Source organism: Acomys minous (genome assembly GCF_964271855.1).
Source record: "Acomys minous genome assembly, chromosome: 3".
NCBI classification, from domain to species: Eukaryota; Metazoa; Chordata; class Mammalia; order Rodentia; family Muridae; genus Acomys; species Acomys minous.
The window spans coordinates 112,093,970-112,121,919 of NC_140485.1; the positions used below are offsets into that span (position 1 = coordinate 112,093,970).

At 39.7% G+C, this 27,950-nt stretch overlaps 1 protein-coding gene across 10 annotated transcripts in view; it reads right to left on the bottom strand.

Annotated features, from left to right (window-relative positions):
- Window positions 1–27,950, bottom strand: part of PTPRK (protein tyrosine phosphatase receptor type K) — a 516,193-nt gene that overhangs the window by 31,497 nt on the left and 456,746 nt on the right. For 3 of the 10 annotated variants that reach the window (XM_084775130.1, XM_084775133.1, XM_084775137.1), the window contains exons 14-16: window positions 11,705–11,843; window positions 2,480–2,640; window positions 207–242 (exon numbers count right to left, since the gene is read on the bottom strand). In XM_084775130.1, the coding sequence (XP_084631256.1) occupies window positions 207–242; window positions 2,480–2,640; window positions 11,705–11,843 (336 nt within the window). Of the gene's footprint in view, window positions 1–206; window positions 243–2,479; window positions 2,641–8,640; window positions 8,671–10,716; window positions 10,759–11,704; window positions 11,844–27,950 lie in introns of all 10 variants that reach the window. The other 7 variants (XM_084775138.1, XM_084775131.1, XM_084775135.1 and 4 more) reach the window with 5 other exon arrangements.

The window sequence follows — 27,950 nt, forward strand, 5'->3', positions numbered from 1 at the left end:
TGCCTTCCCTTTAAATCTGCCAGACCCAAATGTGTTGAAACAGGCCATTGTCTCTTAGGACTACGGTGGCCTATCCAAAATAGCAAGGTACTTCTTAAAAGGCAAACCGTTCCTAGGTGGGCAAGACACAGCTTACACAAGGAGTGGTGGCGCATGCAAAATGATAAAATAAAATAAAAACTGGTGATAAAGATTTCAGGCCTCACCTAACACAGCCGTCGGCACAAGTGGATCATTGGGCACTGCGGGAAAACAAAGCTCATGAAGGGATGCTTGGCTCTACATTCTATGTTTCTTTATAATTTTTATACTTTTAATAATAATCTTTATAGTTGATCTGTATTTTCTTTAAAACTACAGAGTCACAACTTATGTTGATTTCTTTATTTTGCGACGGTAAAATTCTCTTTCCTAAGCAAGGCTATTGTGAAACGTCAAAAGAGTTGTATCTATAATCGTAGTTCAGGCCTTTCTTCAATTTAAAAAGCCAGATTATTCAGCTTGACATATAAAGATGATAAAATTGGGGGGAAAGAACCATGCATTTTAGATCTATCAAGTGTAAGGTACTTACAGAAATAAAGATCTTATGTTCACTCTACATCATTTTTTTCCAGTTAACTGTGGGGAGTAGATTTAATCCTTTCTCTATATCATAAGTGGATATTTACAGTTATACTTTCAGAACTGACACTTTATAGTCAAGTACTGATATTGGCAACAAACAGAAGAGTCTGTGGGGCAGAAATACATCCAGACCTATAACCAATAAAATATCGAATCAAGTACTTGGAGAGATGATACACTCATATTTTAAGCAAACTTTCTTCCAACAGCCATAGAATTTAGAGTTTTATCTCCTTCCCTGCTTTTAAATCTTAATAGAGAAATAAAAAAATTAAACAGGCCAGAAAGGCCTTATCATGATTAAAGCTGAATTCCAAAGTGATTTAACACAGTACTTCTAACTTTATTCGGTATGGATATACACCAGGAAAATGACATCCTATATTCAAAGCCAACAATCATGGAAAATTTTCATCAAGCTAAAGGTTTTCAAAAACAATATCCCCTTTGTGAAATGACAGAAAGACATATGAACTAAAATACTGCTCAATTTTCCCATTCCCTATGCATATAGTTGCATAGAGATATAAATTCTATTATTTACTTCATGTCTTCTTGCACACATTTACCAAATTATGATAAGCGTATTTCTAGATCTGCTACAGAGATGCCTTGCATATGAAATGCTACTGACAAACTTGGTTTGTCCATCTCAAGATCAATTTTACTTGAAGATTGGAAGAAATTAATTAGGCACATTAACTTAAATGTGAATAAACACAAAGCTTGGAAAGGGAATAATTTTCATAAGGTATTTAAGTTATGCAATTACTTAAATCCTCTGTGCTTAATTGGGACTTCAATGGAAACATTTTTAAAGCACTTCCTTCATAGGTCAACATTAGTAATTCTGGAAGAATCTATGTACAGGGGAATGGAGAGATGAACATGAGTGCAGTTTCACTAGTTTTGGCAAGCCTGTCAACACAACTACACTTCTAGACTTCATACTTGATACTTAGAAATTTATAGACCAATCTTTCATGTAGTTAGAACTTTTTCTTGTATGTATGGTATGTGTAAATAAATGCATGTTGCCATGTATGAACACACCTCTGTGTGTGTGTGTGTGTGTGTGTGTGTGTGTGTGTGCGCACACACACACACACACACACACGCATGGATCCAAAGAAGTTGACACTATATGACTTCTTCAATCTCTCTCTGATTAATGCATTGAGATGGGTTCGCTCAGTAAATCTGAAACTCACCAATTTCAGCCATCCCAGCTAGTTAGCTTGCCCTTGGGACCCCTATCTGTGCCTCTTTGATGCTAGGATTACAGGTGCCTGTTACGCCTACCTGGATTTTAGGTGGGTTCTGCAGTTCTGAACTCTAGTTTTCGCATCTGTCTGGTAAGTTCTTTATCCATAATTAGCCTCTCCGTCTCTGTAGTTAACTTTTTGGTAGTGGGATCTTCAGGACTAATACTAGATTACTTTAACGGGGTAACTACTTATGTCACCAGTTCCTAGAAAGAATTGTTATGTTTTTTTTCTTATCTCAAAAGAATCCTTATCTTCTACAAGGAAAAAGTATGAATTAATATACACTAATTTTATGTAGAAAATGCCATTTTAATGTAATTCAATGACACATGCTGTCTGAATGTCTTATGCTTGGAATATTTCTTATGATTTTATAACAAAAACCCCTAGTTTAAAGTTAAACTAAATTCTGTACCAAAACTGAACACATGTCTTTTTATAAAACCTATAATCAGTTGCATTTTTCTCTCCCTAGATGTTTCTTCCTCTGGCTTCTTCTGTCATCACTCAAAAGTTAACTGTAAGACATAAATGTACTTAATAAGCGTCAAAAGCATTAACTGAAATTTTAATGAGTAACTTACATCTTGGACTGAAGTTATGTTGGTCCATGAAGGTGAGGGAAAGGGGGTCCTCAGCATGCAGGGTGCTCTGGTCTGCATAACTCCGGTCCATGGCGTTCACCATGTGGGTCATCTCCTGTCGTGTGTTCCCCATTGCATCTTTGCGCTTTTTAGCAAGTTTGCTGCCAAAGCAAATACAAAATGGAGCCCTGAGTGTGAGCTGACACCAGCAATAAAGCAGCTCAAGTGAGCCTGAGGACAAGGTTATAGACATGAATTAGAAAACCTAGGAACTGTTCCTACTTTTAGGAGTTAAGACAACACGTAAGCCATTACTTTGGCTGGTTGTTACAGCATGACCTTATTTGAGAGAGTCTCAATATGCCAACAGTCAAACCAAGAGTCTTATCAATTGTTCTATCTAGGTCTGGGTCTGGAGGGAAAGACAGCAGGGTAAATGAGGATACTGGAGGGTGGCTATAATCATAGTACATTGTGTATACGTGTGAGACTATCAAAAAATAAAATAAAGAACTTCCATTAAAAAAACCATTCCACCAAGAGTATAAACAAATGCTTCTAAAGTAGAGTTAATTCACAGATGATTTAAGTAAAAGTTCTAAAAGTGTAGGTTCATGACTTCCTCCTGAACAATGACTTCTTTTGCTCAACTTCTAGATGGCCTTGCTAACATAACTTAACTTTGGATTCTCAGAGCCAGTCAAGGAAAACAAGGAAAAGGCCCATTCTCTCCTCTGCTGTTTAAGCAAAACACACACACACACACACACACACACACACACACACACACACACACACTGCACAGACACACACACAGAGCACAAAAACACACAGACACACACACACACACAGCACAGACATATTGAGTAGAGCACTCACAGCTTTAATCAAAATGAACCCAGAGTCTTAAAACCACCCCTATGACTGTAAGGAGCCAGGGGAGGGGAGTAGGGGGAAAATGGGAGGGAGGGAAGAATGGGAGGATACAAGGGATGGGATAACCATTGAGATGTAACAAGAATAAATTAATTTTAGAAAAAGGAAAAAAATAAAAGTTAAATTGAAAAATTAAAAAAAAACAAAAAAACAAAACAAAACAAAAAAACCCACCCCTGGCCAGATGTGCCGCAAACACATATAAGTGACGAGATTGAATCACATGCTGTGTAAGAAAGGTCCTGGGGAAATTTTGAAAATTCTATGCAAAGGTGTAATATCAGTTATCGTTATCTTGGAGGACTGACATGGTCAAACCCTAATCTGTGTTGTAGACTTCTCAAGCACACTATCCACCAGAGGAATGTCTAGTAATACAGATGGAGAATGATTTAGGGAAATATAGGCTAGAGGTAACATTTCAAAGTACACAAACACTGGCACCTTCATCTTTCCCATATATACACACACTCACATCCAGGCAACTTATTAACAGAGGCACTGTAAACCACTGTCCTGTGTAATTTATTACACACTTTATGGAAGCAGTTAATGCTGCCTTGGAAATAATGCCCTGTTGTTATAAATTCCATTTTGTAGCTCAATGGTAAGACATCCTCTTTTGGTCCCCACTGCTGTCTATGCTAAGCATACCACGAATTCTACAAAGGCTGACTGAATAGATAGCATTTATGTCCACAGGCTTTTCCTTTTAAAGTACACTGAACAGCCTAAGATTTGTTCCAGTTTATTTTTCTCTGAGAATTGTAGTAGTTGACCACAGGGGCACAAAACCAACACATAGAACACAACACCCGGTTCTCACTCACAAGTGAATAAAAGCAAGGATAAACTATGATTCGCTGATGAACACCTCCATTCACTTAAAAGGAAAAGTAACTAGGTGAGAAAAATATAGGGGATAGGGAAGTAGGTGGATCCAGAGGGTCCTAGAAACCTACAAGAGGAACATTATGATGGGTGGATCTGAGCCCAGGGGTTCTGCTTGATCTAAGGCACCAACCAAGGACAAAACGTGCAGTCATCATCAAACCCCTACCCAGATCTAGCCAAGGGACAGAACATTCTCCACAGTTAAGTGGAGACTGGGGACTGACTTTCACAGGATCTCTGGTGCCTCATATTTGGCCATGTCCCTTTGTTGGGGAGGCCCAATGGCACTCGGAGGAAGGATAGCGGACTACCAAGAAGAGACTTGATACCCTAGCACCATATTCATGGGGAGGAGGTCCCCTTCAGTCACAGTCATAGGGAAGGGGAATGGGGTGAAAGTGGGAGGGAGGGAGGAATGGGAGGATGCATGGGATGGGATAGAAAATGAGATGTAATATGACTTATTTTATTTTTCAATAAAAATGTATTTTTAAAAAAGGAAGAGTAACTATTCACAATATTAAAAATATGGGCAAAGGAATACTTTCTATCACTACCAGTCCCCAGAACTACTACTGCTGTCACCACTGCCACTTAGTGACATTTGCTGCATACACAGAAAATGCTACCCGCTCTTCTTTCCAGGCCAGAGGGAAAAGTATGCAGAAATAAAAAGATACAGACAGAGAATACAAATCTAGGTGAGAGAAGAGATACCGTGCAGGGAGGTGATGACTGTGGAAATGGGGAATGGATTGAGGGCAAGTGGTCCAAACGACTCGTTGCACTTCAGACAGATGTGGAAATGATTTGAATTTTCAGAAATAACAGCAAATTTCCAGAATGAGTATATTAGTTTTCTGTATCATTTTCAGGTGCTTTTATTTTATTAAAGGGGTGTGTGTGTGTGTGTGTGTGTGTGTGTGTGTGTGTGTGTGTGTGTGTGTGTGTGTGTTTACCCATAGGAGCACAGGTGCCTAGGAAGGCCAGAGGCATCAGATACCTATAGAGCTGTGGTTATAGGCACAGTTGTAAGCTGCTTAACATGAGTGTTGTAAACAAGGCTTAAGTCCTCTGCAAGCTCTTTAACTTCTGGACCCTGGCTTAATTCTTTCAAAATCTGACCAACTTATTTATTTGATATTTGGAGCAATGATACCGTTTTCACACCTAAATGGACATAAGAGAAATAGAAAGACTAGTAAAATTCACTAAGTTCTTTTTTTAAAAAATGTTTGATCCTAATAAAACACCACCAGGCTACATGTAACCAACAGGTTCGCACATTTCATACTTTCTGCTAGTTAGCCATCATGAAAGGTTATTGACCTCTTTTAGTCTTTAACACCTAGCTAGCTTCTGTTCACTGTGACTCCGGATAAACTCTCTTGGGAAGGCTTGCCATGGCTGATGCAAGGGCATCTAACTCAGGTGACCTTTATAGTAACATGTTCATCTCTGGAGACAATACTCGTCACACATCATCGAAGTATTTTTCAGTCATTTCCCCACTGTGTGCTCAATAAAGGGAAGGCCCACCTGCACATCCTGAACATTGGAGCAGGGCCAGACCATAGACACAAAGCGGGCACTCAGTAAATACTTGCTGAAGAGATAAATTGTGCCTGTTATATACTTGGCACTTTCCATTGGTTAACTCAATTAATTCTCAGATCAATCCACTAAAAAGTGCTGGAGGATTCTCATCATATAGATGAGTTCATTGAAGCTCAGGGGAGTTAAATAACTTGCTCAAGGTTGCTTATCTAATAAGCAGTGAAGAATGACCTCATCTCATAGCTCCAGCAATTATACAACACCCAGCTGTTTACACTGTGGTTGATGCCACATTGGGAAGACTACTGTAAGGGTTAAACAAATACAGCACGGATATGCTGTATTTTATACATTTTTGAAGCAGCAGAAAAAAATGCTTGACAAATAAGTTCTAGGCAGGTTGGTGGTGCTCATCTCTAGTCCCAGTCCTCAGAAGTAGACAGCTGAGGCAAGGACATTCAAAGCCTTCCTGAAGTGGGACTCATGGCAAAACCTTGTCTCAAGAGCAAACAAATAAAACTTGCAATTTTCCTCCAAATCTTTGTTTCTTGGGCAAGGTTAAAAGGTTGATTTACTCCTTTCAAAGTGTGAGAGATTGGTTTGAATGAAAATTGATTTATATGACAATCTGAAATCTGGATTCAAAATAATGTTAAAGGTTTAAAGATGGGCACACAGAAAGCAGCAAATGGAAATGATGACGTTAAACTTTGAGGATTTATGGTTGAATACTTTATACGCATTTCACGAAGGGGTAAAATTTAAAAAGTAAGTATTTTTCAAGAAAGGAAAAGGGAGCATGTTCAAGTGAGGACTTTCCAGAGTCATAAACTTTGATAATATGCAAACTATGTGGGCATATAACCTTCGTGAGTAGCTGCAAAGTCAGGCAGGCACAACCAGATGGTCCCTTACACCTGCTTCCTCACAACAATCCTGTAAGGTAGGCCTTCATTCAGGGTACTGTGAAACACGTTAGCATGTGTGTATTCTCTTAAAAAATTAAGTTACTCTGACATAGTAATGCTCGTCATATATAATATAAACACAATGCTAATGAAAAACCAGCTCAACAATCATATGGGTTTTTTGTTTTGTTTTGTTTTCTGTTTGAGTTCTATTCTATTTTCTACCTATAAAAGAAATCAGTTTGAGATCATTATTCCCTAGGCGTGTTTAAGTAGACCTTAAATGTATATATCCCTGTCACATTTTTATCTAGTTAGGATTTAAAGTGCAAGTAGCTCTACGTGTCAATCATAGCAACAGTGTAATGTGCTATGTTGTCAAGAAGAGATGTTAACTATACACCAAAAATGGAATCTCATCCAACTTTCACAGATGCATTGACAGCTAATGGTAGGCTTATTGACATTCTCATAACTAAATACATATTGATTCTAGTATGTCTCACATGCTTTGTCTTCCCCTGAGCAACAAGCACTATAATGTGCACTTCAGGACAGCTAGACAATTCATTTTGCAAGTACTTGAGTTTGACAGATGTGCAAATGACTTTCATTATCAAAGCAGCCAAGAGCATAAACTTCTGCAGGTGGATGTATGGGTGGGCCATAAAGGGGAAAAGTACTCCATCATTGTATGAAATGGTACAGTTAATTACCACTGGCTTCATCAAACATGATTTAACAAGCGTATTATGATTCATCACAATAAGCTAAGAGCACTGTTATTTTACACCTGCTTGTTTTAGCAGATTGTGGGAAGCCAAATGTTTGTAATATTTAAAATGTTGGCAGCGTTGCATTGAAGTGATTGACTCATAAAATTTTGCTGCAAAGCTAGCTGAAACCTCACCTACTGATACAGACCCTGCAGGATGCATGCCTCAGGCACACGTAATCTCACTCAGTCTTTTGAGCCTCGAACAGTGCCACTCCTTTGGATTGAATGGAGAACTGCCTCGGAATCTAAGGAAACAAACTGAAAATGGCTGAGGAAACTGAACTGCCAGTAGTCTCCATGGTGATCTGACAGAATTGCCATACCTGAGGCATGGGTGAGAGGTAGGCTGCAGAAGGTTATAAAAGTGAGGAGATCTTGATTCTTCAGCAGGTAGATAGGTTTTGTTTTGGCTTGCTTTTATAAAGTCTCTATTTAAACTGTAGTAATCACACTAATTTTTCCCCTACTCTACAAAAGACTTTTTAAAAAAAAATCTTTGCCCCAATGAATTACAATTTTGTCAACTTATTTTGGTAAGACCATATTAACGGTATTAACACCCAGCAAAGAGACCTGTAAGATACGGCCCTTTTATACACCTGGGATGTGGGAAGTGATGGTATCACACGCGCAGGCCTGATCTGTTTGCATCCTTCCCTGAAAGTCTGAATGATGCACAAACATCTCTCACTGGGCTCATTTCCCCAAATGTACTCCAGCATTATATAGCTGGCGAGTAGGGACGTTCAAACCATATTTGTTACCAGAGGCATAAAATATCATATTGCTAAAGAGGGCACAGACTCAACATAAGTGAACAAATGATGCTATTAGCTGTAGAATAAAGCTGTTTATGGAAAACTGTAATTAAAAATTAAAAGTAGCTGAACATACAGAAACACAATATCCCTTTAAAAAAGATTCTCAAAATAGATAATATTCTACATTTCAAGAGTCCACAAAATATCTTTTTTTTTTTTTGAAAGGGCAACAAACTCACGTATTTTTTCTTTTCCCTGTGGGTCTTTTGAAAAGGGATGTTGCGTTCTGGACACATGGAAAGTCGTAATGACCCGTTGTCTACTTACAGGTAGTAGGAGTAAGAGTAGTAGCTCCTCCTGGGAAGCAGATCACAGACAGTGGGAAAAGAGAAGCAATGGTGAATGAGAAGCATGACTCCGTCACATCCAATAGAGCAGAAAAATGTGCGTCAAAAGGAAAACGGAACAAAATGAAATCTGTGTTCTTGTGCTCTGCAGTTTAATTTGCCCATGCACTGTTAGCGTTCTTTTTGCCATGCGATTAAAGAGACAGATAATGCAGCAAAAAATAAAATGTGTAATATAAAATTAGGGGAAAAAAGTAACATGCTGACATCTTTATATTGCCAAAGAACTGAAAAAAAAATATTACATGGATTGTGTGATTTTTTTTTCAACATGCAGGTAATTCATACCATCATCCATTGCCACAAATGTCATGGCAGATGGACCAGCTGTGTATAGAATGTGTGTGCTAAATATAGTAGCTTATTTTAAATACAGAACATAAAGATATGATGTTAATATATGCAAAGTAACACTTATAGTTTATACATTGGGCATCTCTTAATGGTACACAATATATACACGTTATGTGAATACAGGTACCATATGTTACATATAAATGAAAGTATTACTACAGTAGATGCATGTGAGCATAATGTACACAGACATTTACTGTATTGAAACGTGATTTCAAGTTGATGTTTGAAAGTTTTAATGTGTCCATGCTGTGCATTTAAAATACACACAATGAAAAATGGCATATATTTGGAAATAATTCATCGGCAATTAAACTGAACAAAACAAAACAAAACATGACATTGCGTTCTGAAAGGTGCAATATCCCTCTCATAGCCAGAAAACTTACTTTCTATGTAATCTCAGCTGCAAAGTTTTATTTGGTTGAATTCTAAGCTATGCCTTTGCAACCCAAAACACATGGAACTGTTTTCAATGGGACCAATATCCTTGCATATAGGTAGGTGTTATTCTCGGTGAGGGACAGTCTAAGGAGACTTTACAATTTCTCATGAAAAATACAGATGGTAAGAAGGCAAAGGCTTTCGTTTGCATTGTTTTTATTCTAAATTTCTATAGTCAAAGGATACTACAGAAAACCACAACATTTTAAGCTAAACTCTGTCACATCAGGACTGCTGTATGCTTTTGTAGAAGTATAATCAACTACTCTGGCTTTAATTATACTGTGTGTGTGTGTGTGTGAGTGTGTGTGTGTGTGAGTGTGTATGCGCGAGTGTGTGTGTGTGCGTGTGTGTGTGTGAGTGTGTGTGCGTGTGTATGTGTGTGTGTGTGTGTGAGTGTGTGTGTGTGTGTGTATGTGTGTGTGAGATACCCCACCTATGAGTCGAAGCCTTACAAATGTGCTGAGGTAAATAAGGAGTTAAAGTTTTTAGGCATGATATACCTCAGAAGGCAGCAAACACAACCTCATCTATCTGTGAGATTCTGGTCTTCCCCAGTCACATAGGTGCTGCTGAGGCCAGTGAAAGTGTAGGAGAATTTCTATACAATTATAAAAACTTGAACAGGAAACAGTTTAACAGAGGCTTATTGATCTGATCCTTGACAATGCAAACCAGAGGAAGGATCAGTGAAGGTGTCAGAGACAGTTCCCCCACTGCCATCCTTGCTTTAGGGACTAGCTTAGTAACTTGAAGGACCTGAGTTTTCTCTTGTCATTCCTAGTACAAATCCACCAAGAGGAGGGCACTCAGAAGCAACCAAGTCTTCAAATAAACCCAAGACACACCTAGATGGAATTCCATCCTGAGGGGACACAGTCAGAAGTCACTCTCATGCATCAATTAGATGTGACATTCCTTTTAATGATGAGGCAGTGTTACATCACCTCTCTAAACCATTCAGCTTTTTCACTCTCCAAATATAAAATTAAGTTAGACAGTGACATAAGGTATGAAGGTTCTATTCCATGATTTTATGGATCATTATTGGAAAACTGGTGTTTCTAAAGTACTGAAATCTTCTTGTCTCGCCTAGGACGTGTTTTCCAGTCACAGAGGTAGACAACAGCAGAGAGAAAGCACTGTTTGAGAAAAGCACATATGTAGCTAATTGAACACAAAACACTGTGGTGCATACCTAATGTTTCTAATGCAGATGTGTCTTCTCCAACATATATATCTCCAGGGACAATTGTAAAAAGGCAATATATTAAAATAGATGCTCATGGAACTGTTATTAACATATGAGTCTTATCTACAATGCTAATGTTTTATTTCAAGTAGAAAGCAATGATAATTGCACACCGTGAAAGTTCCTGTAATATAAGCAACATCATTTATTATACACTCAGTACAATTAATGAAGCAGAACCACCTCTATACACAAAGCTGTTGGAATGCACTCTGCATGGAAAAATTGTTTTCTTTTTTCAAAAATGCTTCCATATTGTAGAATTATCCAAAATTCATGATTGGAAAGATTGAAGTGCCACCCTAGTTTCTAAGACAATGGCTTATAGATTCTGACAACTTGCATAATGGTCAAATAGCTCAATGTATAAAAATGTGTATATCTGAAATGCTTTTGAGCAAGAGTATACTTTCTTCTCCAGAATGCAAAAGTTTAAGTGTGAGGAACTCATACTATCTTTACAGAATTCCAGGAGGTGGCGGCATTGGCTGATAAGAGTATAAAAGATCAGGTTCCATTTAAAGCATTTACTCTTCTTTTTAAAATTTTAGTCAGTGAATATTTAATATAGTGTAATTAAACTATATTTCTCCTCATGTCTCAAACGCAACCCATTAAGAATGAAAATAAATCTGACTTTGGCCTGTAACTGTATAACCATCACTTTCATTATACTTAATAATAACAACACTTAAGCAAGATTAGTTTCCCATGTACCTCTGAAATTCTACTAATTTACAGTTTTATATTATACAATGTTAACAGAACAAACTGCAAAAGCTAGCTAAGATTTCATTAAAAAAAAAAAACCCACATAAGAGAGACTGAGGTACAGGCAATCTTGTTAGGACCTGTCAAAGAGCCTGAAGGGAATGCATGTAAAAACCAGTGGCATACAGGAGAGTGTGCGGTACAGGACATTATCAGATCTTACCTCTTCTTCACAACTACTATGACAACGAGGAGGAGGAGGACGAACACCAAGATGCCAGCACTAATGCCCGCGATTTTCACCACTCTGTCTGTCTGCTTCGCAGGGTCTGGGATCACCTCTGGTTCTTCAGTTGCTGCTGCTAAAGGAATCAGAGAAGTAGGTGACTGGTAGCCTCCGCTATGCACAGAAAGACTGCCCCAAGGCAGAAGTAGCCAGGATGGCAATTACCTGAAAACCTATATGCAGAGATGAGCTATTATTATAAAGCATGAGGCACTTAGGACCAAGTTAGGGTGAAATATTTCATTCCAATTTTATTTTGCTATTCTGTTTTGACACGAGGAGTAAAAGGAAAACCACAGAACTTATTATTAAATAGGATGGTGGGCTATTTTTTTTTCTTCAAATATCTTAAAAAGTCAGAACAAGAGTTTTAGGACTAGTTCACTGGGAAGAGGCAGAGTCAAATACAGACTCCTGTTTATCAGTTCATTGTACACAGTGACCTCTGGACTGAGTGTGGTGGCCCATGTTGCTGCCTATAATTCCAGGACTTGGGAGCCTGAAGAAGACGGACTGGGAGCTTCAGATGATATGACTTAGTTTGTAATCCATTATAAACATTAGAATAAATAGTTCAGCAGAAGGAAAGAAAAGGTAAGGAGATATACCCAAGAGTGGCTCACATTCTCTTATCAGATAACCAACATGGGAAATGGCTTTAAGAAGATTATATTTCCTTGATTCTTTATAGACCTTTACTTCTTCTTCACTCTCAAATGATGCTCAGCCCTCATCTATGTACACAATTAAAATAGAAAACCTTAATCAATACATAAGCCCAGGAAAGCCTCGGAAGACATTTTCCTTTTACCTCATTTACCTTGAAACTGGCAAAGAAACTATTATTATCTGTACACTACAGACACAACCCCCCCACCCCCCGAGGCTTAGGGAATTAAGGATAGATTATGAATCGCTCAAGGGCAGACCCAGAATCTAATACATCTTCTATCTTCTAGCACGGCCCCTCTCCGTTGCCAGGTTGGTGGCCCCCACTGCTGAGAATGTGTACGGCAGAGGCTGGGGAGTTCTATGGATTGAGCACATTGGAAAACTGTTTTCAATCTCCAATCGCAGCACCTCGTGCTTAGAGTTCAGCGAGCCTGGCTGAATGAGCATGCCGCACACAAGGCCTGCGTTCGGAGCTTGTATATCTCCAGGGCAACACGTCTGTTCTCCTTAGCCCGTTATCCATCGAATCCTGTCCCATCCTTTTCTTCTTCAGTTCCCTCATTCAGCTTCCTCCCTCCAACACCCGGGTTCTATGGATCTCAGTGTCTGCTCCAGTTTTTTCCCCACTGGAAAGTTGCTGCCATGAGGTTAAGAAAAAAAATTTTTTTCAAAGTAAAATAACTAATTCATGAGAAGAAATGAAAGCAAACACATCTCCTACGAATATCAGTTCATAAATGTTTTTACTTTAAATCTAAACTGAATTTATGCTTTTGAAAAAAAGTGCTACTTAGACGGTCCACTAAAACTATCAGTCGCACAGAATAAAATGTCTCAGTGGCTTAGTAACTGGAAACTATTGTTCTCAAGCAGAGCCTGCAAGTCCACAGCTTGCTTGCTTTTTCCTAATAACTATAGGAAGTTTTCTGGGCTGTGGTATGGCTGTTCCCAACCTTACAGCTGTAGGGAACTTCCTTAATTAGAAGTGGAAAGCACTCAGTGCATATACTACACTGCCAACTATCTCAGTGTTTGCAAGTCATCCAAACCTGCGGCAACTACGCTGGCATTTCCTCCGTTTCTTGAGTGACTTGATGAATGTATACATATATCGACACATGGTGTAAGCATAAACACCTGAAACAGGTGGAGGAGATTCCTAAATTGCCTGCAAAATCTAAACACAAAATGTTTGTTGTTTGCAATTATCAAACTTAATTGGTTTACATAGATATGCTTTCACAAAGGAATTTAGAAATCTCCCGAGAGACATATTCATCTATGGGATAATTTCTATAGTTCACTCTCTGAAGTCTCCTCTGATGGAGTTCTTTGCTACACTTGGCTTTCAACTCTACAAGGTAGAGATGACAATCCCTTGGGACTCTGACATTCTCCTTCCCTCCTCCTCTGCTTTCCCCCTCCCTCCCCCATCTCTGTGTGTATTTGTGTGCTCACATTCATCCCTGTACCTGGGAGTGTGGTGTTTTACTCAAGTAATGACCTTATTTTCAAAACTGATATTCTCACTGACCTTTTGGGTCAGGGATTCACCTAGGTCAGCTTCTTGAGTGCTAGGATTCAGGATGTATATGACTCACCAAACTTTTTACATGGATGTGAGAGAACCAAACACAGACCCTTATGCCTGTTTAACAAACACTTTACCAACAGAGCTATCTCCTGACCCCAGCACGCTTTGTCTGTCCTTGATTGCCATGGCACAGTTACCATTGCATTGAAACTCTATTGCACTCTTGAGATTCTCTCACACCATTACATGGTGATTTTAGTAGTTTGGATAACGATGACTTGGGGACCAAAACTCACGTCCTCATGCTTGAACAGAGAGTATGTTCCCAACTGAGTAATTTCTCAGCCAAGGTCTATCTCTAATATGTTTCAATTTAGTTATCACAGGTAGCATATGCTGTATTTTATAAGAGCCTTCAGCACGGCTCAGTCTTTTCGGACATATGTCTTTTCACACATAGAAATGCACACAGGGACAGGCAGAGCGGACATTGCAAATGTAAGTTCAGAAATAGAAAACCACCACAAGAAGTTTAACTACTATCCCTGCTGACTCATTATTACCATGGGACGCACACAAAGACGGCAAGCAAGCACCTTCAAAGTTAGAGGACGAAGAACTCTTTTTGAAAACTTTGTTAGGAATAGATTTTCTGATAATCTAAACTAAATACATTCCCAAGGGGTGGAATGTCAAACCTAAAAGCCAAGGTTTGAGCAAAGAAACTGCTAAGCTTGCCCATGTGTTCAGTGCACAGGGCCTTAAAACAATCCATGCATTATGGGTATCCACGTTACCACGTGAAGGAGAGAATCCATGACTTCTTACAGACGGATCCTATTCATAGTTACCAAATAGTTAAAAAAAAAAAGAAAAGAAGAGTGGCCAAACGCAAGCATGTTTTGTGAGTTGTGATGATAATTCTTGTGCAGATTATTAACAAACTCTCAAATAATTACCAAACTTGAAAGAGATTCTCCAAATATCTGTGATTTGGTGATTATTTTCCCAGAACTGTTAACTTTCTGTAGAGGATTCACTTATTCTTATTTAAAAAAACATTACCACCAACAATACTTTTTAAAAAGAAAATGTGCAAATGTATTAGTTTGGATGCTTTTCTGCAAGGCACAGCCTCCTGTGAAGCCCAGGCTAGCTTCAAACCCATCATGTAGCACAGGCTAGCTCCTAACTTGCAACTCTCCCAACTCAGCCTAGATGGCTGCCTTCCTCTGGATACTCAGTTACATTTATTTCTCTAGATTTTTGCCTGGTAGAACCAAGGAATAGAAATAAAAATCAATTTTTTTGAAGACTCATGAATGGAAATACACAATAGCTTTTAAATGAGCACATCCTATTTTCTCCAAAGACAGCCGAAACCTATTATAGTGGTTGTTTCCCTGGGCCTCCTATAATTTATGTATGCACAAAGACAACGGAGAGTGTCTTTCCCAGAATGCCTTCCTTTGCCATAAATCTTTTCATATCTTATTTGCCAGAGAACATTAAAAGAATTCCCCATTTTCAGAAGACTGGAGTGGCAAAATTCTATGCACAATGAAGGGGAAAAAAATGCTGGAATTTTATTTTTATTGAGCACATTTATGAGATGCATTTTGGGGGAGGAAAAATAGCTAAAGTAACCATTTTATCTACCATATCCTTCCTACCACAAATATAACAATTTGTTCCCATTCTAAACAACAAAAAAAGGAAGGTCAGATAAATTTACATACAATTTAAAGCTATGCTAGTATCTGGGAGCAAACAGAATCATTTTCCCTCTTTCATCATGGATATTCCAGTCAACATCTGTAAGCACAGTGTGTAGGGGTTCTTACAACATCTTTGGAGAGAGACATCACACTCAATTTCGACACATCCTCCTGGTGTATCATGGTGTTTCTCCTTTTCTCAGTTGGAAAGGGTGGGAATTATTTACTCATACACAACCATTCTTTGAAACCCCCAAACCAGGGGTAGAAATCCCCAACAGGACCAAGCTGACACCCTCAGTGACTGCCTTTCTTGTGGCTGGTATTAAATAGGCACATTTCTCTGTATTTGAATGTTAGAAGCTGCCAACTTTCTTGGCCACTTCCTATTTGGCGACACTCATTTGATGGGATGTCTGTGGCAGTGTACCTTCCACTGTCATGATGTTGGCCTCTTCTTTCCAGGACTCTTTTTATAAACGACTGCCCGTTTAACTCATCTGTGGGGAGTAGGTAACATTTGAGGGCCTCAAGGGCCACAGAAAGCCAAACTTTCTGACTTTGAGATCTCACATTTCCATCCCTTCAGTTACCATCCACTCTGATCATCCTCAAATCAATCCGTTTCTGACCAACATCTCCTTTAACTCCTGACCCTGCAATAACTTGACTATTGACTACTGACTTGTGTTTATGAGTCTCCTTTGACACATCGTTTCTAAATGTGAGTTTATACTCTTCTCACGGCACTCTTCCAGCTCTTCTCCCTGTAGCACAAGTCGGTGCCATTGCCTTTTTAAAGCTGGAAACTGGGGCAACATCCATTTTTCCTTCTCCGTCTCTTTATCCCTTGATTAATGTATACTTTGTTATCCACAACTAGGTGATTTTGAACATGAAGCTATTAATAATCATGAAAGGCAAATGTAAATAGTAAATGTCTGGGATAGGTGTGGTACTAATCCTCTTTCTTGTGCAGTTAGCTATAATGTACTCCTCCCCTCTAAACTCCTGTTTTCTACTCGCCCTCTCTCCCTTTGCTACAACATTAACCCTGACCAGCATCATCTCTCCTGTACAAAGTGGCTGCTCATCTCTCCTCTGCATCCTGCCTGACCTTCATCAAAACACACATAGCCTTTCTTATATTATGATGTACAACCACTCCGATAATTATAGTCTTCTAATAGCTTCCCGTTCTTTTTTAATTTTTAATTTTAATTTTATTAATTTATTCAGATTACAACTCAATGGTTATCCCATCACTTGTATCCTCCCATTCCTCCCTCCCTCCCGCTTTCACCCTATTTCCCTCCCCTAGGTGTATGACTGAGGGGGACCTCCTCACCCACTATATGGTCATAGGCTATGAAGTCTCATCTTGGTAGCCTGCTTATTCTTTATTTGAGTGCCACCAGGCCTCCCCACCAAGGGGAAGTGGTCAAATATGGAGTACCAGAGTTCATGTCGAAGTCAGTTCCCGCTGTCCACATAACTGTGGAGAATGTCCTATCCATTGGGTAGATCAGAGTAGGGATTCGATGTCTATTGTCCTTGTTAGTGCAATAGCTTGAGCAGACACCCCTGGGTCCCGATCCACCCATCACAATGTTCTTCTTTTAGGTTTCTAGGATCCTCTGGGTACTTCTATCTCCCATCTCCTATATTTCTCTTACCTAGAGGCTCAGTAGGATGTCCTCACATCTATCCCAATCTCCTGGTAAGTGAAGACTTTTGTGGGAAGTGCCTTTTGGGCTAGTGCCCAATTATAAGTGAGTATATACTATGTGAGTCTTTCTGTTTCTGGGTTAACTCAATCATTATAATTTCTAGTCCCATCCATTTGTCCACAAATTTCGGGATTTCCTTGTTGTTAATAGCTGAGTAGTATTCCATAGTGTGAATGTACCACAGTTTCTTGAACACCAACAGCCCAGGCCTTAAGGTCAACAATTAATAAATGGGACCTCATGAGGCTGAGAAACTTCTGTAAGGCAGGAGACACTGTCAATAGAACAAAGTGACAGCCTACAGACTGGGAAAAGATCTTCACCAACCCTACATCTGACAAAAGTCTAATATCCAAAATATATAAAGAACTCAAGAAATTAAACACCACCAAAACAAATAACCCAATTGAGAAATGGGACTCAAAACTAAACAGAGAATTCTCAACAGAGGAATATCGAATGGCTGAGAAACACTTAAGGAAATGCTCAACGTTTTTAATCATCAGAGAAATGCAAATCAAAACGACTCTGAGATTTCATCTTACACCCATTAGAATGACTAAAATCAAAAATTCAAGTGACACCACATGCTGGTGAGGATGTGGAGAAAGAGGAACACTCTTTCATTGCTGGTGGGAATGCAAAGTAGTACAGCCACTTTGGAAATCTATCTGGCGCTTTCTCAGAAAACTGGGAATAGGGCTTCCTCAAGACCCAGCTATTCCACTCCTTGGAATATACCCAGAAAATGCTCCACCACACAACAAGGACATATGCTCAACCATGTTCATAGTAGTTTTATTCCTAATAGCCAGAACCTGGAAACAGTTCTGTCCCTCCATTGAAGAATGGATAGCTTCCTATTCTTAAGATACAGTTCTTTAATGCAGGGGCCATGTAGATTTTCTCACCACTGTATGTCTAGCAGGACATGGAAAGGAGCTGCAATACTAAACTATTAACTGCGTGAGTGTACGAACAGCACAACTCCTGAAGACAACAAATGGTATGGGCATATGCAGATCCAACACCTTGCACGAAACCTAAGGGTTGAATGGATTTTACTCTTCTAGATGTGGTTTGACATGAAGCCAGTCAAGGAATGGCACTATCCTTTCCTTCACGGGGCCATTTCTATCTCCTTCCCCAAACTACCACCAAACCGAATTCAGGTAAATTCCAAGGTCAGACAGCATGGAATTTGGTATTGGCAAGATCTTGTTTTGATTCTCAGTTCCTTCCATTGTTTGGAGAGACACGTTACCAGTTAGTCTTTAGACTTGAAAAGTTACCCACAGCATAGTTCACAGAGGTAATATAGTCAGAAGAAGAGAACTAAACCACACGCCTGACATGTATTGCACAGATGGTAAAGCTATCATAGCTAAAATGTGATACTATAAGGAAATTGATTTGCTGGTGGTAGGAAATAATGGAAAACCTAGAAAATGACTCCTTCATTATGTAAATAATAACATGGGAAGAAGAAGCCTTGTGGATCACTGGGCCAGTTCAAAGGTTACATCCATATAACTCGATATTTATGAGGGACACAAGGAATCCTGTAATTCTTTGTTATCGTTTTAATAAAACAACATGACCAAGACAACTTACAAAAAAAACCCCATTTATTTGGGCTTACAATTGCATATGGTGAACGTTCATGATGGCAGAGTGAAGGTAGCAGGAGGCAGACATCTGAGGCTAGAGCAGAATCTGACAGTTCACGTCATCTTGAACCACAGCATGAAGGAGAGACAGTGAATCAGAAATGATGTAGAACAGTTAAACTCTCAAAGCTTGCTCCTAGAGACAAACTTCCTCCAGCAAGACCACATCTCCTACATCTAGATATTCAGATGCTCAAGACTGTGGGGGACATTTACCATTCAAACTGCTGTAGACCTGAACATACATTTTACCTGCAATCATCCAAAGGATGCAATTTACTACTGATCCAAGATGGCGGAATGGCAACCGGACAGAGTTAGGACCTTCTAAAACAGTAACTATATAATGTACCTTTTAGGGATGTCAAGTGAGATGATGCTGTGAAGAGGTTTTATAAACGGAAACACTTGTGACAGAACTATGAGCAGATGGGATGGATATGACTTAGAGGTTAGCCTTTTGAGTCCATCAAATAATAATGAGAACACGTGAATGAGCCCGCTGACATCACTTAAAAATACTTTAAAACAATGTAGCAGTCTGTCATATAAATAGATAATGATGGGTTTTGTAAAGTGCATGTTATTAATTAAATAGCCTGCTGCTATGGACTTCTAAGCCTTACGGGCATCTTGAAGAATTTATTATTTAACTCAATGATCCTTTGATGTCATCTTGCTTTATCACCTCACATGATCTTATGATGAAATTTGTTCAGTCTTGGATCGCTGACTATTAAAGAGAAGGTCGCCCAAAGACATTTATTAGTAAAGTAAGAAAACAGCTACATGTCATACATTTTGCTGTAGAGCTGGAAAATAATTTTCTTGTTTAAAAAAGAAACTTTCTTGAAAATGTATGATATTGAGAATGGAAGAACAGAAGTTCATGAAGATATAAAATAATTATAAACTAAAACTAGGCTTTACTATTACTGTTATATTTCAGGTTAATTTCATACTGTTAAAGGTAGCTCCTTCAAGTATAATTTTTGGATTTGTTTTTGCTCCACGATGATAGCACAAAAATGTCGCAGAAATTTGCAATAATTGAATTATTTTTTTTACAAACATATTAGTGTCATATTTTAGGAGTATACTTAAAGATAAAAATGTAGAAAGTGTTATTTTGCTTCATTTTCTTTTAAGAACAAATATTTGATTGCACATATAAATTTTTCATTAAGATTCCTTTTGACTGACATGCAGTAAGTGGGCGAAATAGCACCATGGTATGCTGTTTTGCTTCTTAAACACAATTGGGTGTTTCCACTGTTTTCTCAAACATCTGCCTTGAGTTCTCTCTTCCAACTTCTGCATTCAAGACTCAATTATCTTGGTTTCTGTTTGTTTGTTTGTTTGTTTTTAAATATACCCTCTTGCTTCACATGGCTTTCTCAGATGTAGCCTATATTGTGCTAACAGGGTGAGGTTTCTAAAATGTGAATTTAATTAAATAGTGCTCCAACTTTTTCAAATAATCAAGGCTTTCCCAGATTAGGCTCCAGTCAACCTATTGAACCTCATCTACTGACATATACTTTGCTATCATATACCACAATTATTTAGAGTCATCTACCTATCACCAAATAATCTAGTATCCCTCACTCTACTTTGGGAGTTAGTAATCTGTGGCTCAGGGATTAAATCCAGCTCACTGTGATTGAAACAAAGACTGCAAACCCAACTTTACTTGATGCAACTTGTGACTCGCTGATCGGCCCACTGACACTATATGCCATCTGCAGGTAAATTATATGATAATTCTGCAACATCAGATCTTTCATGTTTTGTAAATGCGCTGTTGAAACATGCTCTCTAATATTCATGTGTCAGAAATGACTAAGAGGTATTTGAATATTTACACCTGTTTCTTCTATGCAATGCTCACTGAACAACTGTCACTGATTTTTGTGACTTGGTTCTGTAAAAGAAGACTGGGTGGCTAGCAAGCTCAAGCAATTTGTTTCTCCGAGCCTTACTCCCAGCCCTGGGGTCTCATGAACACACAGGCATTCCCAGCTTTTTATATGGACGCTAGGGAACTCAAGTTCTCACGCTTGCATATGAGGCACTTTTTACCACCTCTCTAGCCCTGATTTATGGTTTTTTTTTTGTTTTTTGTTTTTTGTTTTTGTTTTTTTTGTTTTGTTTTGTGTGTGTGTGTGTGTGTGTGTGTGTGTGTGTGTGTGTGTGTGTGTCTGTGTGTGAGATATGGGAGGCTTCATAAGGAAATGAGGAGCCACAGGCACAGATAACCCCGAGGTCTTTTACCAGGGTTTCATGGAGTAGGTTTCATCAGATGGAAAAGCCGAGGGTGCCTGATGAGGCAGGGTAAATGGGCATTTAGCAAGGCCTTTGCGAGCTCCTTCCTTTTAATTAAGGAGGCAACGCCAACCCCACCTCTAGTATGCCAAAGGCAGGTTTTATGCCTTGCTGCTTCAGGGAAAGGTAAGGGGAGTCCTTGCTAAGTCTTGTAGCCTGTTTCTGGGACAAGGCAGGGAGAAGGCCAAAGAGACGAGCTCATTTATGTTCCATCTCAAAATGAGGCAACACCCTCCCCAGTTCAAAACCCCACTCTAGTCCCGAGTATCTGAATACCAAGGGGCCACACTCTGGAGTAGAGCATCCTGAACCCTGTGGCTTTTCATCTTACTTTATTCATGGTATAAAAGTGAATTACAGCTTTAATATTAATGAAGTAAAATACGTTAGTCTATGCTTTATGAGTGGTGCTTAGCATTTAGTAATGCTTCCCCGGCTGAAGTCATTAATTTTTTTTTCTCTTTTTCCCTAAAAAATTTAAAGCCGTGCATGCCATACCCAATCCTGGATTAATGTGGACACTAATGTGCTTCCCACGTAGGATGGACAGGAGGAAGCATCTCAGATGCTCTGCTTGCCCCCGTGTTGTTAAATACACAGTCTCTGTACGAGGCGGTGGGATGGGCGTCATGGGCTTAGGAGCTGCATCTGTTCTGTGTCAAGACGAGTAACTGCAGGAGTCACTGTTTAGGTTTTTTTCCTCTTTTGCTGAAGGACACAAGACAATCTTCTGCTGGTTTAAATCGGCTGGGCCCAGCACACAGCTGTACAGGGAGTATATTCTCATGCACCAGATGTTCTTTCCTTGAGCATGGTCGCTCCCCTTCATAGACTTCACTCTGGACATCGTCTTTATTTAGGCAGTCTCTCTTTCACAGCTCTGCGGCTTGGACTGTCTTTGTGCGTGGATCCCTCCTGAGGTAGCCCCACATAAAGAAGCCTCATGTGTTTAAAGCTTGGAGGCCAGCTGGCGGTAGGTGTGACTGGAGCCTAAGGCTCTAACTTATTAAGTGGCTTCCCTTATGATTATTGGGATGTGTGGCCTGATTGATGGAGGCAAGTTTCCGGAAAGATTTGCCTCATTCCTGGACTCATCTTATATGGTACTTTCTGTTTCTACCATGAGGTTAGCCATTTTGCCCACCACATGCCCTAACCATCACACCCTACCACACTGCACAGGCCCCAAAGCAACAGAGCTAAGTGACCCTGGGGTGCAACCTCTGAAACCATGAGCCAAAATAAATGTCCCCATGTTCTCCCAGGGCATTTGCCACAGCGATTAAGGCCGATAGACACATCCCGCAATACCCTCAGACACTTCTACAGTGGATGATTATGGCTTTCTGTCTTATAAATTCTATTTAGTTGGTATATGTTTCTTTGTTTAGGTTAACATTTTGTTAATCTTTACAATTGGCACTTTTTTTTTGGTAAGTGTTTTGCATACAGTGATTTTATATTTTTGACCCAACAGTCAATAACGGCAGTCCTGGGAGGATTTGGGTGCTGTTTCTAACTCTCACTGTGACTTACATTCAAGAAAGCTTGATGACCTTTGATTAGGAGTTAATTGCTTTATGTTAGTCTGTGGGACTCCTGAAGGCCTAAATTGATCATGCTTTCATCTTAAGCAGAATTTGCAACTACTTGTACCAGCAGCCAGGAGTTACCAATGGATTCAGTCCATCTTTGCCAGATTTGTCTAAGATTAGTGTCTAAGATTTCAAGGCGACCAACAAACCGAAAAGTGTTGAGGTGCATTACCTACATGGGTATATATATCACCTACAGTATGCTGTAAAATTCTAGATTGGGGGAGTCCATTAATGGTAAGGTTCAAAACTAATTTATAGAGTCTATAATATACTTTAAGAAAAAACCCCACTATTCATAGCCTATATATGGGCTGTGAGATATATATTTATATATAATTAAATATATAAATACATATATATTATATAAATAAATATATATTAAAACCACAAACTGTTGCTGTTGACACCCTAAATGCCATAATTGGGGAACAGTATGATCGACCTAACAGTTTTACCACTGTCTCAAACACACAAGCAAATGAAGTAGGGGGAGAGGACTATATTAGAGGTGTCAACCTGATTTACTAACCCATGAACAGAAAGACAAGCAGGAGCCAAAACCACAAATGAACTAGGAGTTAGTAATATCAAATTGTTTTTAGGGGATAAAGTGAACTAAAACAGAAGAGTTGAAACTGAGAGTGTGTATAAAGGGTAACAGGGGTAAATGACAACATTCTGCCCCCCCCCCCACACACATACCCTTGCACCTTAAATCCACCAATGAGGCATCTGTGGCACTTCTTTATTTTCACTAATAAAAGAAGTTGCTCTCTTTACTTCATGTCCAATATATTCCTAGACCTTGAAAAAACATCATGGTTAAGATAGCTAATGTCTTTGCAGCTGACATCTGAGTGATTTTAGAGTCATACGAACTGTGAACAAGTAAACCAGTACCCATGATACAGAAAAAGTGTATGTGTGTGTCCCTGACGTGGGATGTTTTACTCAACCACTCTACATCTTATTTTTGTGAGATATGGTCTCAACATTGATCTTAAAGTGCAGGCTTCTGGCTAGGGGACATGGCTAACAAGCCCCAGGGATTCTAGTCTCTTTACCTCCCCAGATGTAGTAGATTTGAATAAGACTGACCTTGAACAGGCTCATATATTTGAATACTCCTCACCTGGAACTTGAACTATTTGAAAAGATTAGAAAGGTTAGGAGGTGTGGCTTTGCTGGCGGAGGTGTGGCTTTGCTGGCGGAGGTGTGGGCTTGCTGGAGAAACTGTCCTTGAAGTCTGGGTGTAAAGCCCTCATCTAACTCCTCCAGGACCATGCATGCCTCTATGATGATGATAGACTGACCTCTCAAACTGCAAACAAGCCCCCAGTGAAATGCTTTCCTTTGTAAGACTTGCCTTGGTCATGGTGTCTGCTTACATCAGTAGAACACTGACGCGGAAATGAGATAATAGGGACTATAAAGAAGGGATTTAATTCAGAACATGGCTGCTCTGGCAAGAGATCACATCCAAAGACCTTCTAGGTCTGTGTGATCCAGCTGGAATACAAGCATGCCTTTAATCAAGGAGACAAGGGCAAACAGATCTGAGTTCAAGGCCAGCCTGGTGTAGAGCAAGTTTCAGGTAAAGAAAAGCTTAGGTCCAGGCATGGCAAAACAAGCCTTTAATCTCAAACAAAGGTAAAGTTAGTTTGTAGAAGGAAGCACCCGTGTTTGCAAGTGATGTCTAATTGAGTGACAGAAAAGGTGACGAATCAGAAAAGGGTTGGCAGAATAGGATACACTCAACTCTCTTGAGAAGAGACTGGAAATAGGAAGCTACTTAGGTAGTTTTACTAGGATGGTAATAGAGAGGCAGGTTGCAGAGAGAAGAACTCAGGTGAAGATGGAATGAATCAGAAAATGAGAAGAAGCCAGAAGATTAGAGCAGATTGCTGAGTTAGTTTGAGGGCAAGCAGAGCAATTCCGTGCCCAGAGAGAAGCCAGATTTAGTTAAGTAAGTCAGTTGGGAGAAGAATTTGAGCTAGAACAGCTGAGTTGAAGCAGCCAGCCCAGAGCTCAGCAAGAACAAGAAAGAGAGAGCTTATTAAGCAGTTAAGTCTCGGAGGCTAAAACATTCTAGGCCTAGATTAGATTGTGTGGAGGCTAGAAGCTTCCAGGAGTAGGCCCAGGTTAGCAGAAAGAGACAATAAGCCTCCCAGACAATAAGTGAGCCAGGAGAATAAAAGTTACTTTTACAAGGCACTAATTGCTGCAGTCACCTTTTCATACAGGAGCCAGGCATCCGAATTCAGGTCTTTGTGGCTTCGTGCTGAGCACTTTACTGACTGAGCCATCTCCCTAGGCCTGGCATTGAGAAATTCTACACTGAGAGCTACCACAGGCAAGGCAAGAGCCACTCGGTGGCCATGTCATAGGTTGCACAGAAGGCAAGAGCTGTCACGAGAAGATGCCTGAAGGTAGGTGGTAGAGCCTCCTCTGAGTTTAGATGCGCTGTATCATTGCTGCCGCTGCTATGATGCATCTGCGCACTTTCCATTAAGGGGAGGCTCAGAGTACTGGAGCTGCTTGCGTGTCTAAAAAGGTCCTCTTCTCTCAGGTAATAAAAGAGATGAGTGGATAACAATGCTGCTTGCATGCTTTGGGCAAGTCACATAGTACAATGCTGTGCTGGTGAAGGGCTAACGACCTGGGCTATATTTAAACCTAAGATAGAGTGAGGGGTGAGGAACATGTCAGTACTAAGGGATTACCTTCTGTGCACTCACTACAATGTTGAGACATGGCGGTGCTGATGGCCAATTCAGGGCAAAGTGGCTTTAATTGAAGATTATGGGAAATAAGAGAAAAAAGTTCAAACAAAATACTAGACCCCGTATCCTGTTCATTCCCAGCGTTTCTAGCAGAGAAGGTTACAAACAACTAAATATAACTTTCAAGAGAAATGCTTGTAAACTGATAAATGTGGGTAGCTGGAGACTTTAGGGAAAAACAACTCTGATAATGTCACTGGTGTTTTTTTTTTCCTCCTCCCACAAATGGCAGGATCAGAAAAGTCTCTTCCTCAGGGAAAACTCTGGAATATTAAAATGTAGGCACTGCATGTAATTAAAAGGCAAATGCACTTGACATTTTTGTTGGCACAAACTCAGAATGCCAGAACTGGGCCAGTCATCCAAACATGCCACTCAAAGCCTAAGCAGGAAATTTAAAACAACAACAACAACAAAAAAGATTTAATTTGAATATTATTAGGAAAGCAAATAGAAGTCAAGAAAACTCTTCAACAATGTTCAAGTGAGAAGGATGAAATACCCTCTAAAATACTAAGCAGGACCCACCTTTGACCTATTTCCACTCCTCTTCTGTGTAAACCAACGGATTAAGAGTACTTGCTATTTTGGCTGCTTTTAGTTATGAATTTTATTTTCATTTTGAGCAGGTTATTTTCCACCAAGGCTTAGATAATTCATTAATCTGGCATATCTCAGGAGAACACACAACAGGGTTTAAATCACATTAATAGAGGTTGTACTGCAATTTCCAAAGGTGTTTATTTACTAAATTAGAGACTGCCTTGATATGGGACAGAGGAACCAGATTTTTAAAAAATGATTTTATTTGAGCCACAGCTGTTCCAAGATAATTTAGTATAAAGTTTAAATTATTAATAAATGCTTTAGAATTTGAGATTAGTTTTTAATCCTAAAATGTCATTTGGCTTCCAAGGGAATGAGTAAATCAGAGTCACTTTTTAAAAATATCTCCTCCTCCTCCTCCTCCTCCTCCTCTTCCTCTGTGTGTGTGTGTGTGTGTGTGTGTGTGTGTGTGTGTGTGTGTGTGTGTGTATGAGAAAAATTGGGAAAGGGAATTAACTTGTTGGCATCCGAGTCACATTTTCAAATGATTCTGATCATCTAAAGTTATCCAACCACTAATTTCTAGTTGGCAAAATATCACAAACACACACAAACACACAGAGGCATGCACACACGCATGCACACACTTACGTCTTAGATTACATTGGTCCATTTACAGATAATAAACCCAGTTTTACTCAAAGCTTTCTTCTGGTCCAAACAAGACTCTTTTGATATAAGAAAGGGATCCTTCTCTAGGTACTAGGCACTCTGCTCCAAATGACAACCACCACGCTCCATGACTCCTTAGTTACGGAGAAAGGAAGATGTGCGTAGATTCTGAAGGGATGCCCGAGGCATGATGATGCTCCACATGGTGCATGCCAGGTCCTCTTTGCCCACTGGCCTCAGTGTGATTCTGCTCCTTGCTGACTTCACTGAGCTTATCTCTGAGAACATCTCTCACTCCTCCTTCCTCTATTACATGTTTGAACACTTTTTCGATACTAGACAGGCCAGATTTTCTATGGAAAATCCCTTGTATGAGATACTTTTTTGTTGCTATGACAAAATGCTATGACCGAGGCAACATAGAGAAGAAAGAGTTTATTTGGGCTTATGGGTTCAGAGGATTAGCGCACACTATGGCAAAGAGGCATGCTATCAAGCAGCAGGCATCGCTCCTGGAGAGAAACAGAGTAGGGTGGGGGGGGGGAGAGAGGAGAGAAACAGAGAGAGACAAAGAGACCTGGGGGAGAGAGAAAGTGGGGGAGAGAGAATATGGCAGGAGGCTTTAAAACCACAACGGGCGCTTTATGTACCTTTCAGCACGGGCCAAGCCTCCTTGAGGACAGTACTGCCAACTGAGGATCAACCAAGTGTTGAAATACATGACTCTGCAGGGGACTTTTTTTTATTCAAACCACCACACCTTTTCTCCATTTTTCATGTCCTCAGTAGATCCAGGTGCAGATCCTTCCTAGCGTTAGCTGTGTAGGAATACCTCCTAAACCGAATACTCTAACCAAGAGAAAACGAAAATGACCCGATCTCTCTCTCTCACCACATTTTCTTTTCTGCTTCAAAAATACTGAACAGCTTTTCTG